Here is a 14527-nt window from a genome sequence, read left to right as displayed (position 1 = left end):
GTGTTGTAACGCATGGCTTGTGTTCTGAAACATGGAGCCTTTTCCCTAGGTCAGCTTGCTTCCTCTGACCTTGGCCAGTCTATTCCTTTCCTCTCCATCACTGGACACCGTAATATGCCCAGGGCCGGCCTCAGAATCTTGAGGGGAGGGACAGTAAGACTATTTGAAATATACACCAAATTTAACTGACTGACTCATTTTACACTAAAAATGTTTTGGCTGTTGGTGGGAGGAGTCCTTTCAGATTTTACCACGACTAGCCCATAGCCTGTTGTTGCAGAAATTGAGCCCAGCTGCTTGTCCTTCCAATTTTAGAGATCATTTGATATCTGCTCACATTTTTAAGGCTCTCTTCAAGGGAAACTGCAGGATGGAAATGACAGCTGAGATCCCCCTGCTCCCAAGCCAGTGCTGCATATAGTTTTAAAAACCAAACAAACAAATGAGAAAAGCAGAACTGAAAACACATCAGTTCCCAAGGATTTTTTTCTGTGCAGGGTTCTCCCACATGTTGGAAGAAGGTAGAGAGAGACAACAAAGTGGCAACTAGCAGCAGAAATTTAACTGTCTAGTTCTACTGGCCAGCTGGTGACATGGGATAGCTGGAAGCACCATTATTTGACAGATGATGATTTCACTGACCATGTGTTTCAGCAAGTAGGTTAATCTACTCAACCCAGGGCAAGAATGCTTTAATAGTAATGATTTTAACTCCATAACTCTTTCTCTGTCTCTGTCTCACTAGGCTAGATGAGAAGACAGATGTTTTAAAATATTTATTTCTATAGGTTTTAACACTACCTCCTCCCTCCATAAAACCTCTGCTTTGACTTTTATAGTGTATTTTTGTTAGTTGTAGTTCTAGATCTTGATTTGTAGGATCTACTAACTTCAGAAATAGAAAATTGAGATTATCTATCCATTTTTAGAGAGACAGTATTGGTGCATTATTAATATAAAGATGTTTGTATTCATGTATGCTAAGATGTATTTCTGTATTATAAACTGTTTGATAAGAGTAAGGAATATTTTGGGTGTTCCTTAAATAATGTTTGGAGCAGGGACTACAAGCTTTTTTTCATCCAGTGACCTCCGCAGTGAAACACGACCACCTAATCCAGGTGTACCCAGAATCCGCTGTGTGGATTCTTTCCCTGTGACGCTTCATGGGGTCTTTGATCATCCAAGAGAACAGAAACAACTGTGTGCTTAATGGTCTGCTGCTGCAATAAAACAATGGTACTGGAAACGTTGAGTACACTTCAAAATAGCTAATTAAGATGGGGATAGCCTAATAGAGGTGGACTTATTGTAGTGTTAACTATACTTCTAAAAACACTACACTTATACACTTCCTTCCTTCACGTCTACTCCTTTCTTGATTAGTGTTAAAGCTGGTCAAAGTTCTATTTAAACTACTCTTCTATGGAAAACTGGGGTTTTGTGTAACAGATTTTTTTGCAAAAAGTGTCTGCTTTCCATGAAACATGTCTACTTTCAGTAGACAAACTGAAGTGAACATCATTTTTGTTCATAAATAGAAAATTTCCATTCAGAAATGCTACTTTGGTGCCCCATGGGATTGTTATTTCTTTTTTCTCTGTGGGCCAGACACACTGCAAGATTACATGTGATTCCTGTGATGCACCACAGCATCTCAGCAAGAAGGGAGACTGTGGTGCGTCATGGGAGATGTAATCCAGCCAAGTCTGTTACCCTGGCTCCCTAACATCAGTGCTGAGTTTTTCTTATTTACTTAGGTTTGGATGTTTTTCTTCTTCTTCCTAAAACTTATTGCTGCTAAGTTAGCATCTTTGGGAGGGGTTTCCACTTGTAAATACTCTTTAGCACTGGAATCTTATTATCTATGATGTAGAATTCAAGGTCAGATTTACAGTCATTGATTAGGAATGGATTCTAAATTGCCCTTGGTCTTGAATTTGCAATATTTTGTCCATTTTCAGAATCCAGACAGTTAATGGCAATACGTTGTGATTTATTTTGTATTGGCCTTGGGAATATTCCCTGCACAGTGTGTTACCAGAGTGTATGTACGGGTGCACACACAAAGGTGTGTGTGTGTGTATATGTATGTATGTGTGCGTGTGTATATGTATATATATATATATATATATATATGTGTATATATATATATATATATATATATATATATATATATATATATATATATAACCTGCCAAATTCAAAATATACATTCCCTCTCCAATTTTTTTCATTTTAGTCTCATTGTCATTTGACATAAAAACAAATGTGTTCTATAGCTGACACCATCGAATACTTAAATTAGTTGTTTCAACAGTTTCTGAAATGGAACCTTCCAGATTTTATTCTGGGGTAGTTATTTGTTTATGTTGCTTGTTGGTTAATTGCTTTTTGGTTTTGGTTTTTGTGTTACAGGCCCCAGGCATGGAAGAACTGATATGGGAACAGTACACTGTGACCTTACAAAAGGTGAGAGCGTGTGTTTATATTTTTAGTTTTCAGATGCGCTATTGCTCCTTTTATTTTAAACATGTGCTACTACAGTTTTTATTAACATATTTGGAGCTGAAACTTGGTTATTTTTGTTGACCAAAATGGATATTGCTCATCTTGAGGTTTTTTCAGTGCTGGGCAATCACAAAATTCTCATGATTTTTTAAATCTATTTTTAAAAGACTCCATTAAAATGCCATCTTTATTACTGTTTGGTTTTGAGCAATGACGGTCTAAATGCAATATGTACCACCCAAATAGATAAATATGTAATTGACTAAAAAACAGGATAACCCTGTTAGCAGATACAGTTACCAGGGATACTTCATAATCTCAGATGTGGAGCTGCATTGCAAATACATTGAGAAATCAATGGAAATGTATACCATTATACTGAAGAGTAGAATCTGATATAAAAATTATTGTAATCATGATTAAGGCTGCGATTCTGTCACGGCAGTCGTGGAAGTCATGGATTCCGTGACTTTCCACGACCTCCATGACTTCTGCAGCTGCAGTGGCTGGTGCAGCTGACCCTGGGAAGCGCTCAAGCACCAGCAGTCCTGGGGGCAGCCCAAGCAGCGGCCCCAAGGATCGCCCGAGCATCCATCCCAGGGGCGGCCCTGGGGATTGCCCAAGCAGCAACAGCCACGGGGTGGCTGGGGCGGCGACCCCAGAGGCCATCGGGAGAGCCGTCCCCAGGGGCCTCAGAGCCATGGGCCACCAGAGGCAGTCAGCCCCCACTGCTGGTGGGGGCCCAGGAGCAGAGATTTAGTAATAGATATTTATAGTAAAAGTCATGGACAGGTCAGGGGCTGTGAATTTTTGTTTATTGCCTGTGACCTGTCTATGACCTTTACTAAAAATACCCATGACTAAATCTTAGCCTTAATCATAATTATCAAATGCACGTGCTGCTATTACATGAGAGAATAGTACAACACGTACAACTCTCAATTTTCCTCTATTAAAGGCAATGTCAGATATTTCTGTGTTTTGAAAACAAATTTTATTTCTGTACATTTTGGGGACTGCAAGAATAGTTCTACACACTTTTGCATTGCCTGGACATGCCAGGCCCCGGAGCAAAATAGAGCAGCTCTGATGTTCTCTCTCTGTCCTGCCTGACTCTGGCCCCCATAGGCCATTTGGATGGCCAGGGGATCAGCTAAAGGTTGCAGCTTCCTTATCCTACAATTTATTGCCTGCTCTGCTCAAATGAGGCAGAGGTCCTATAGACAACAGCCTCCTTCACAACACAACCCTGATTCGTTCACAGAGCATCATCTCTCCTGTGCACTGAATAAGGCAGGAGTCTACAAAAATAGCATGTTATCTTATAATTGAAGATTGTATCATAATACATGCATGCAAGGGGGCAAATTAAGGTTGCACAGGCAGCCTTAATTCTGGTTTCCTAAATTTTGAGTGGTTGCCTTTGCAACCTTAATATTCTTTTAATGTAATTTTTTTGGGAAATAATGTATCTTATATGCAGTGACCTGCTAGTTTTCATTATCTGCTACAGAAGACTGAGCACACATCTGTATGGCCCCACAACGGGAGTGCGTGTAGCTTTTCGTTTCTTGGAGATGTAAAGGCAGATTTAAAATCCAGAGGACATTCCCAATCAGATCAGCAGTGGTTTCAGTTCTGAAGAGGGGGCGGGGAGTGTAATGCATGTAGATAGATTGGCAATGATTTTATCCTCATTCATGAAGAGGCAGAATAAATTACTCATACTAAATTATTATTTTCCATGAATATAAATGTAATAATAATATTGTGCTAATTATTATAAATGCAAAACCACTTCAAAAACCCACTCTTAAATACAATGGTTAAATTCAGTCAAGAAATGCAAAAGCTGGGGATTGGACAGTAATGTTTACTTAAAAAGAAAAGGAGTACTTGTGGCACCTTAGAGACTAACCAATTTATTTGAGCATAAGCTTTCGTGAGCTACAGCTCACTTCATCGGATGCATACTGTGGAAAGTGTAGAAGATCTTTTTATACACACAAAGCATGGAAAAAATGGGTGTTTACCACTACAAAAGGTATGCATCCGATGAAGTGAGCTGTAGCTCACAAAAGCTTATGCTCAAATAAATTGGTTAGTCTCTGAGGTGCCACAGGTACTCCTTTTCTTTTTGCGAATACAGACTAACACGGCTGTTACTCTGAAACCTAATGTTTACTTGGCTGCACTGCACATCCTATGTGCCTTTGATGGTACATAGTACATTTAAACTTTGTTATCTCAACACTAAAGAACACATTTGACTGGGAAAACAGGAATAGAAAATATTGTAACACGCAACATGGTTTAGTTAACATTGTTTCCTTGCATTCCCTGATTTGCTGATTAAGTTACTATGTAATAAATTTGCATTTATAAAAAAAAAATGCAAAGGGCCTGATTCTCAGCTTGTGTAAATCAACACAGCTCCATTGGGCCAAGTTGTGTCAGTTTGTACCATCTAAGGCTGCTACCCAAATGGTCTCAAGCTTGTTGAGATAACAAGCTCCATTAATTCTCTCAGTGGATCAAGTCTTAATTCTGTGCTGTTTTTAGCTTGAGGCCTCCTGAACCTGGCCAGTGTCAACCAAGGCTCAGTGCGTCAAATCAACTTCATAAAACTATTTATTTGCCTTCCCCTGCTCCTACTGAGAGAACTGAGTTTTGCCACTGCTGTCAGTGGGAGTATGGCTAGCACAGGAAGGGCTGTGAAATACATAAATTAAACTGAAAATATGAAAAGAAAATTTTTTTTTCTTCTCTAATGTTTCAGTTATAGTGAACTTTGTAACAAGTAACTTTAGGTATTTTTTAAAAAAGACAGAAATGTGACTAAGTATAGCAGATGATACTGGCTCCAGCTGTACTAAATGATCAGTCAGAATGTACACACACACACACACACTCATGAGTGTAGAGTGTGTGTGCGCGCGTGTGTGTATGTGTGTGTCTGTTTATATACAAATTATATATATATATATATATATATAATATACACTGTGTTGTACTTCTCTGCATTCAGGATTTATTGGTGTTCTGGTTTAGATACAAGTCTTGCTTCCTCTTTCATTGCCCCACTATATGCTTTTCTGGTTCACATTCAAGCATCCCAAAAGCCCCAAGTTACGACAGCCTACCCTTTCTTCAGAGGCAGGTTTGGCATAGGTACCTCATGATCTATTAATGCACTGCTTGGGGGTGGTGGATGGTGACACCAGACACTTATGAACTTAGTACACATTTGTAGCTTTTTTTTATCAGCAACAATTTTGCATAGTCCATTTCATGAAGTAGTCATTAGAATTTAGATAGCATTGCATGTTCAGTTGTTAATTGCTAGAAAAACTGCTCCAGGGTCTTGAGCATTCACTAATCAACTGCAGCTTTCTACTTGGCAGTTAATTCAGTGTGAATTGTTAGCATTGGTGGGGAAAAAACAAGAGATCACACAGGAAACGGCTAGTCCTCTCATCGTTTTTATTGGTCACAGGATGACGTGCCTGCTTGGGTTTTGACTTTCACAATGGAAACCTCAAATTGGTTACTTTGTGGATTGTTTTTTCATTCTAGTTTGTGCAACGGTACATATGAACTGCATTTTTCTATCTGAAGTGAGTGTCGCTTTGATTACAGTCTGTTGGCTTAATCATAATCTCTGTCTCCATGTTGAAATGTAATAGTGTTCAGTTTTATGTATGTGTGTGGGGTATTTTTTTAGGATTCAAAAAGAGGGTTTGGGATTGCAGTTTCCGGTGGCAGAGACAACCCTCATTTTGAAAATGGTGAAACGTCCATCGTTATCTCCGACGTACTCCCAGGTGGCCCAGCTGATGGATTACTTCAGTAAGTGTGCTTCCTTATATCCTCCATGACTGGAATGTTTTGCAGATAAAGGGAATGAATAAAGCCTTCATAAAGGTGCAGATTTGATTTGAGAGCCACACCCAGCGACTTGATCCAGGGTGTTTCTTTCTGTAGACTTCTGTATCAACAGACCATATTTTAAATGAAATCATACCTCTTTTTCCTTTATCTCATAAACAAGTTAATCTACTTTGATGGTGGTATATTGTATTGTTCTATACATAAGCATGTCTTATTTGTGTGTTTTTTAAGAAAAAAAAAACTTTAGCAGGACATTACTTCTCATGGCAGCCTTCTTCACATGCACAGTGTCCTTGTTATCAGCTTTCAAATCCTGGCTATAATGTTGGCCCTTAGCACAACAATATCCGAACCCATTTGCCTCCACATTTAATATGTTTGCATGATGTCTTAATTTAGGCATTGTCTGCACTAGATCTGTTTTCCTGACATTTTCCATTATTTATGCTGCTTGTGTAGCTTTGCCAGCCATAGGAATGTGGGGATGCTAATGTAGTCCAGCCAGCAGTGACTGCCTGTTTTAGCGACTGTATCATCTAGAACTGCTGTGACCAGGGTCAGACAACACAGAAGTAAAAATGCCAATGGCTTTATCTATGCTAGGGTGACCTACTTATGGAGCTGTAGTGGTGGGAAATTTTACAGACAAAAGGTTTGTTGTTCACATCCCCTTAGAGATTAATCTTTTTTCCTCTGTAAAATTTAGCTAGTTGCTCATATTCACCTAGATTAGCTAGGGGTTAATGCCCAGAGTGTGACTTTTGGCTAGCACGGTTGGTTTACAACAGAAAAATCTTCTTCCAGAGTGGGCAGGAGAACTGTACAATAACCTTGCCAAGAACTGTAAGCAAACAGTGCTTGACAACATTTGTGGAATGTTGTTGTGGCTATAACAGTTCAAGCCATAGCATCAGGTGGAATAAAGGCTGTAGTTCTAATGTGGCTGTGGAAACCTCTGCTGGAGGTAAAATTCTTAAAATGTGTGTCAAGGTTTTAAAAGAATGCACCCATTGACCCTTAGCAGATTTTGTAAGTTATTGTATACAGTGTTGTAGCCATGTATTCATGGACTGAATAGACACACTGGATTTATGGCTTTTACAATGATCTATAATCCACTAACACACCCACCCACCCACCCACCCAGCTGTCTTTTCCCCTTCCCCCTTTTTTTCCCCCCTATAACTGGAGGGGTGTAAATGGGCCATTTGACCTTGAATGGTACCTTGGAATGTATGCTTATGCTAAACCATCTGTTCCACCTTATATTTAGCTGTGACAGTCTGAATATCTATCCCAGACCTGAAAAAGAGCTCTCTGTAGCTCAAAAGCTTGTCTCTCTCACCAACAGAAGTTGGTCCAATAGGAGATATTACCTCACCCACCTTGTCTTGTAAGTTTTATTGTCGATCCTACAATCAGCACATCCATCAATCACGCACAGAGGCATTTAAAACAAGAACCACAAACAATCAATGAATTGCTAAAACTGGAAGAAGTCTTCAGCATGTGGCCTTATTTAAGCTCTCTCAGTTTATATAAACTAATATGTATGTTTAAGAATAGCTTGTGTTCTGTTTTTGTTAGTGAATGCACAGGACATTCAGAACAAAAGTGGAATTCAATTTGAAAATTAAAGGATGTACCTTCTAATTGATCATGTGCTTTTTTTGTAGAGAAAACGACCGGGTAGTCATGGTTAATGGGACCCTGATGGAAAATGTTCCCCATTCTTTTGCAGTGCAGCAGTTAAGAAAAAGTGGGAAAGTGGCTGTCATTGTGAGTTAACAATTACAAATTCTTTGCATTATAGTTGTACCTATAACCCCAACCAAGATCAGTACCTACTGTGCTAGGTGTAAAACCATCCCTGCCTTAAAGAGCTTGCAATTTAAATAAAAAAGCCAAACTCTGTGTGGGGAGAGGAGAATATTATCCCTGTTTTACAGATGGAGAACTGAAGCAAGCGGGGAGGGATCAGGTGACATGCCCAGTGTAACACAAGGAGCCTGTCTGTGGCAGAGCAGGAAATGAGCTCAGATCTCCTGAATCTTAGTGCAGTGTCTTAACCATATAATCAACCACAGTTAATGTTTCTGTTGTTGCCTTATTATTAAGATGGAGACAACATGCTGTGCCCTGTACAAGACACACAACGTACACTCCCTTTCCAAAGAGCTTACGTCTAAACAGGCTTTGCACATTTTACCTCCCTTAACTAGAGAGTACTGTTTGCTTGGGCACAGCAGTTTTTAGAAGCTTTTTAAGAAAAATTACTTTATCAACTTATGCAGTTAAAGCAATTAAAAAAAACAACAACCCACTCTTGCTCTGTTTACATGGATGAAATTAAGGGGATGTTTCTAACAACTGACATAGAATTTTAACCATATCACGTCACAGTGTTTTGAATACAAAGCTTCTTGAACAATAAGCTGCTTAGAGGCTCTTGCTTTTATGACCTAGCATTTGAAATTTTCAGCATTTGGAATATGATTTAAAATGGATGTTGAGAAAGGTGCTGGTTCTCTTCTTTGTTTTTGTTTTGTTTTTAATACAAACAGGTAGTGAAAAGACCACGGAAAGTGCAGCTCACCGCTCTAAGGAGGAGCCCCTCTCTTGACCATGATGATAGAGCTTTCGATGTACTGGATGACCAAGTAGAGTTTGATGGCAGGAGTGCTCGAAGTGGCTATAGTGATCGGAGCTGGCATAGCGGCCATGGAGGGCGCAGCCAAAGCTGGGGAAACAGCCCTGATAGGAGCTACCGAAGAGATCAAGATAGAGGGCGCAATTACAGCAGAGACCACAGCAGGGAACGCAGCTACAGCCGGGATGGACGTCGTGGCAGGAGCATCGACAGGGAGAGAAGCTTGGACCGAGAACGCAGAAGAGACCGGAGCAGGGGCAGGAGCATCGATAGGGATGATAGCTATGAACGTGGCACCGGTGACTACAGCCCAGCCAGGGATTACAGTCACAGACATCAGCCTGACCCTAGATATGACAAGGAAGCAAGGAGTCATAGTCGAGACAGACTGAATTCCCACAGCCCCTTGCCTGAACCACGACACCAACACGAGTACCCGGGACAACAATACCAGGATAGACCTATTGGTGTTCTCCTAACAAAAAGCAAACCCAATGAAGGTAGCTGTGGCAGGAGGGGGAAAATGCTTCTGGTGAAAGGATAGATTTTAAGGGGAAAATGCTGTTCTCTCCATTGGCTATTGGGTGGGTGGCTTTAATACTCTACATACAACCGCTTACCTACATTCCTCTTCCACTCACTTACCATTGTGTATAGGTGCCATCCAGTGGTGAGCTGGAGCCAGTTCACACCGGTTCTCTGGTACCTGCGAGGGACAACTGGTTCTAAAAGGGCTTCTAAATTTAACAACCGGCCAAAAGTGTCGCCTTAAGTGCCAACTCTGTCGGTGCTCTGGGGCTGGAGCACTCACGGGGAAAATTTGGTGGGTGCAGCTCCCTGCCCCTCCCCAGCTCACCTCCGCTCCGCCTCCGCCCCTGAGTTACTCTCTGCCCCGCTCTGCTTCTCTCCCCGACCCGGCTTCCCGTGAATCAGCTGTTTACGCGGGAAGCCTGGGAGGGCTGAGAAGCAAGCGGTGGCTTCGCGCTCAGGCCCAAGGAGGCGGAGCGGAGGTGAGCTGGGGGGGAGGGGTGCACACAGGGGAACTGCTCCCCACCCCAGCTCACCTCTGCCTCCCTGGGCCTGAACGCGAAGCTGCCGCTTGCTTCTCAGCCCTCCAGGCTTCCCGCGCGAGCAGCTGATTTGTGGGAAGCCGGGAGGTGTGGGGGAGAGAAGCGGAGCAGGGCAGAGCGTAACTCGGGCAGAGGCGGAGCGGAGGTGAGCTGGGGCGGGGAGGGGAGCTGCACCCAGCAAATTTTCCCCATGGAGTCAGTGCCTAAGGCGCCACTTTTGATGTGATCAGTAGAGGGAGCAGGTGCTACCCTGCCCCTCGGAGCCAGAGGGACCTGCCGGATGCTTCCTGGGAGCCACCCCAGGTAAGCACTGCTGGGACTCCCCACCTCGCCCCCCGGCAGGTCCCTCTGGCTCTTAGGGGTGGGGTGGGGTGGGCACCCACTATGGTGGCCCACGAGACCCTCCTGCCCGGATCCTGGGGCAAACAGGGGAGGGGGTGGATGGGGCAGGTTCCGGGGGGTGGGCCACGATCCCCTCATGGGGTGAGGAGGGAACTGGTTGTTAAGATTTTGGCAGCTCATCACTGGTGCCATCTACTCTTTGTCCTTGGACATGGGACTTCCTCTTTGCCTGTACCATCCACTGCTCTAGTCTCTCCGGGTCACTGTGCACTCTTGTACTTTCCTACGATGAGCTCACTACCCTTGTGATGGAATCCACAACTTTGATCAGGTTAAATTTACACCAAAGTTAAATTTATGCCTGGCTTTTATAGATTAAAGAGAACCTGCTGGATCCTGTCTTTTAGTGGTTGGTTTAGTTTAGGTTATTTGCTTTAGTGGAAGGCAGGCGAGGTTTCCAAAAGTGTAGTTTGGGTGAAATGCATTGATACATGGACCTCTAATGGCTCAGGTTCTGGTTCAGACTAGAACTGGTTCATTCATCACTAGAATAATTAAAAAGTAAACTTTTAACAAAACGTTGGAGGCTGCATGGTAGGGGGTGTGTGTGCACGTGATCTTAATAGTGTCGCAAAAATACATGTTGTGCAACAAAACTATACTTTAGATTGAGTTGTGTCAGCATTTTACTTTATAAATCCTGTCTTCCTGGGATTTATAGAAATCCACTGCTTGGGGGCACTTGACATATTGCAAATCGTCTCTCCACAGGAACAAACCTGTTCTTCTAATCTGGAACACACCACTGCATCTATCTTAATAGCACTGGTGGAGGGGGGAGGCTTATGTTTTGTTTTGTTTTTATATAAATTAATTTTGTACATAACAGGATCACTTTCATTATGAGTTTACAAAAAAAAAAAAAAAGATGCTCCCATATATAAAGATAATGCACATGGAGATATGTACCGTGTATGTAGAGAACATCTGTTTAGCGACTTTGCTGAAGAAGTTTGTACATAGATAAGAGGTGGTACAAAAACACCATGACCATTCAGAGCTGTAGAAGCCTGTTTGGTGATGGGACTATACTGGCATAAAGCCAGAGGAGCCAACTCCCTCCCTATCCCCCAACATAGGGGGTGTATCTGAGGAGGGGAGGGGCCATGGCTCCACTCCTCAAATACTGTAGTCTCTTGGGGCTATGGAAAGTTATCCTGAGATGGTGCAGCTAACATTGTGGCCATGACGAGCCACTGCCATTTGAGAGTGGGGGAACCATAAATGCCACCCTGAGATGCCCCCACTGCCTTCCCCAGCCTCCTGCACTAGCAGAATACGGCACAGGAGAGAATATGACCTATGAGGTACAAAAACCTGTAATTAAAAAAGTGAAATGTGAGACTGTAGGCAGTGTAGAACTGATGTCCCATCTTTGAGTCTCACCATGTTACCTCTGCTTCTTAAGATGCCTGATTCCCTTTTACTATAAAGTGCTGTGTTGCATGTGATTGTGGATGATGTGTACTCAGAGTAGTTATTAGATGTAAACACTTACTCGTTCTGCCAACCTACAGGCTGTGGATTTTTTTCCTTCCTTTTCCAGAGTATGGTCTCCGACTTGGAAGTCAGATTTTCATAAAAGAAATGACCGGTACTGGCCTGGCAACTAAAGATGGTAATCTGTATGAAGGAGACATAATACTCAAGGTGTGTTGTGGACAAAGGCAGGGCCAGCTCTAGAATTTTTGCCGCCTCAAGCAAAAAAAATTTTGGCAGCCCCGCTTTTTTCTCGTGCCCCCCGGCCCGGCCCCACCTCCTCCCCCAGGCGTGCCGCATTTTCCCCCCTCCCCCTTATTGCTTCCTGCGGCTCCCCCCACCCCAATCCTCCGCCCTAGCTCACCTCCGCTCTGCCTGCTCCCCTGAACACGCCGCCGCTCCGCTTCTCCCCCCTCCCTCTCAGGTGAGGGAGGGGCAGCATGTTTAGGGGAGCAGGCGGAGCGGAGGTGAGTGAGGGTGGGGGGGAGCGCAGGAAGTAACGGGCTGGGGGGTAGAGGAACCGCTCCCTGCTCCAGCTCACCTCCGCTCCACCACCGCTGCCTCCCCCGACCGCACCGCTGCTCAACTTCTCTGTCCCGGCAAGCCTGGGAAGGAGGGGGGACAAGCGGAGCAGTGGCGAGCTGGGGCGGCGGGGGCACATTTCTAGGAGACGGCAGGGCCGGCGCCGGAATGCCGTCCCTAGAAATGTGCCGCCCCAAGCACCTGCTTGTTTTGCTGGTGCTAGGGCCGGCCCTGGACAAAGGCATGCTGAAGCTGTGTACATTTATTAGGATGTTTCTTTCTGTGCTGAGGTGTGTGTTTCTTTGTTAGTTTGTTTTTTGTTTTTAATTTGAAAACCTAATTAGAAAATCTGCTCACTGGAAAGGGGATGAGCAGGTTTGAGCTTTGAGATGACTTCTTATTGCCATTTGTGTTCTTAATTTTTTGCTTTTAATAGTACTTCTGCCTTATATGTATAGATTAATGGTACAGTAACAGAGAATATGTCGCTAGCTGATGCCCGAAAATTGATTGAGAAATCACGAGGAAAACTCCAGTTGGTAGTCCTGAGGGACAGAAAACAGACACTGCTCAACATCCCTTCGTTGCATGACAGTGACTCAGAAATAGAAGGTGAGGTGTCTTAGGGCCAAAAGGTAATGTCAGTTCTACTCCCTGTATAGACAGAAAGTGAAGCTGTTTATATAAAGTGTTTCTCATAGGATGGTGGTAATGCAAATACTATATTTGATTGATACCTGTATTGCAGCTATTCTTTAGAAAGACAAAGAAGCAGCAAACCCTTTTCCTTTGGTGTAGGAAGAACCTTCAGTCACTCAGCAGGCCTTGTGTCATTCAGTGACCTTTCTAGCTGATTCATGAGTAATGTTGACTAAACAAAGCAAAGTCCAACTCCCCGTGGCTAGAAGGAAAGTCATTTTAATGCAAGGCCCAAATCATGACAATGGTGGGATGAGCTCAGACTCATTTCACTCTAAGGACATTTCCGCTCTTTCCAATATTCCAGGGAAGGAGACAGAATTATGCAATCAGCGGTTAGTTTAGCCTTCTCCTACCAACTTCTTCAATCGTTTTCATATGAATAGTCCCTTTCAGCATAACCTGCTGGTGCCTCACTGGAAACATGATGCTGTTAATTGATTCAGGAAGTGTGTTTCTGGTGTGAGAATATTCAGTGCAACTTCTTGGAGCTTTTCCTGCTGAGAATGGGTCATGGCTTGAATTTGTGGACTACATGGAAAATTGTTTGCTTCTTTCTGAAGGACATTTAATAGCTCAGCTTCATGTTGTTTAACAGTGAACCCTCTGGACTTTCAAAGGAAAAATTGGGGAGGGCAATGACAGACAAGCCATTTTCTTTTTATTTAATCTTTTACTATGCAAGATTCAGTTGCAGTTCTTGGCAACCACCTTCTCTTCTTCATTTTACAGTTCTCTCATTTTTATATCAATAAAAATAGGCCTCTGTGTGGTGTGTTTTTCTGGCGAGAGCTCAAACCTGTGGGATGTTAATACTAGTTGGGAAAAGTTTACACTTGCTTTTGATGCTCCTTGGAATGTCTTTCTGGATGTTACAAAACCTTCCTGAAATATTTTGTGGGAGACACAGGCTCTGAGAGGGGCAGGTCACTTTTCTTAGCCCCAGGCAAATCTTTTTTCCAGAGTGGGGATAGTTTATAAATATTTCGTATTTTGTATCTTGAGATTATTGCAAGTAAGTAGATGTGGATAAATGTGCAATGAAATGGAAGACAAATCTCTTAAACAGACTTACCGTAACTGTTCTCTCAATAGATATTTCTGAAATTGAGTCAAACCGATCAAGCTCCCCTCAAGATGACCAAAAATTACATCACTCTGATTTCGACTCTCATTCCTCCAATGAAAAACTAAAGGAAAAGCCAAAGTAGGAAGTGTTACTCTTCTTTTTCTTACTAAAGAAGACATTTTTAATATGTACCAAATTTTGTTTTAATGTTCTCAATTTGTTATTCTTTCTGTT

General features: G+C 42.7%; 1 protein-coding gene across 6 annotated transcripts in view; it reads left to right on the top strand.

The window, feature by feature from the left end:
- TJP2 (tight junction protein 2) overlaps nucleotides 1–14527 on the top strand; it is a 96222-nt gene that overhangs the window by 63333 nt on the left and 18362 nt on the right. For 3 of the 6 annotated variants that reach the window (XM_077817606.1, XM_077817607.1, XM_077817602.1), the window contains 7 exons: nucleotides 2419–2472; nucleotides 6236–6360; nucleotides 8079–8181; nucleotides 8967–9552; nucleotides 12071–12174; nucleotides 12984–13137; nucleotides 14320–14431. In XM_077817606.1, coding sequence (XP_077673732.1) covers nucleotides 2428–2472; nucleotides 6236–6360; nucleotides 8079–8181; nucleotides 8967–9552; nucleotides 12071–12174; nucleotides 12984–13137; nucleotides 14320–14431 — 1229 coding nt within the window. In that variant the 5' untranslated portion in view covers nucleotides 2419–2427. Of the gene's footprint in view, nucleotides 1–621; nucleotides 658–1208; nucleotides 1240–2418; nucleotides 2473–6235; nucleotides 6361–8078; nucleotides 8182–8966; nucleotides 9553–12070; nucleotides 12175–12983; nucleotides 13138–14319; nucleotides 14432–14527 lie in introns of those variants that run through there. The other 3 variants (XM_077817603.1, XM_077817605.1, XM_077817601.1) reach the window with 3 other exon arrangements.

This window comes from Eretmochelys imbricata, chromosome 5 (genome assembly GCF_965152235.1).
Source record: "Eretmochelys imbricata isolate rEreImb1 chromosome 5, rEreImb1.hap1, whole genome shotgun sequence".
In the NCBI taxonomy this organism is placed as follows: Eukaryota; Metazoa; Chordata; order Testudines; family Cheloniidae; genus Eretmochelys; species Eretmochelys imbricata.
Note: the sequence above shows the minus strand (reverse complement) of the source record. Positions and strands in the feature narration are given on the sequence as shown.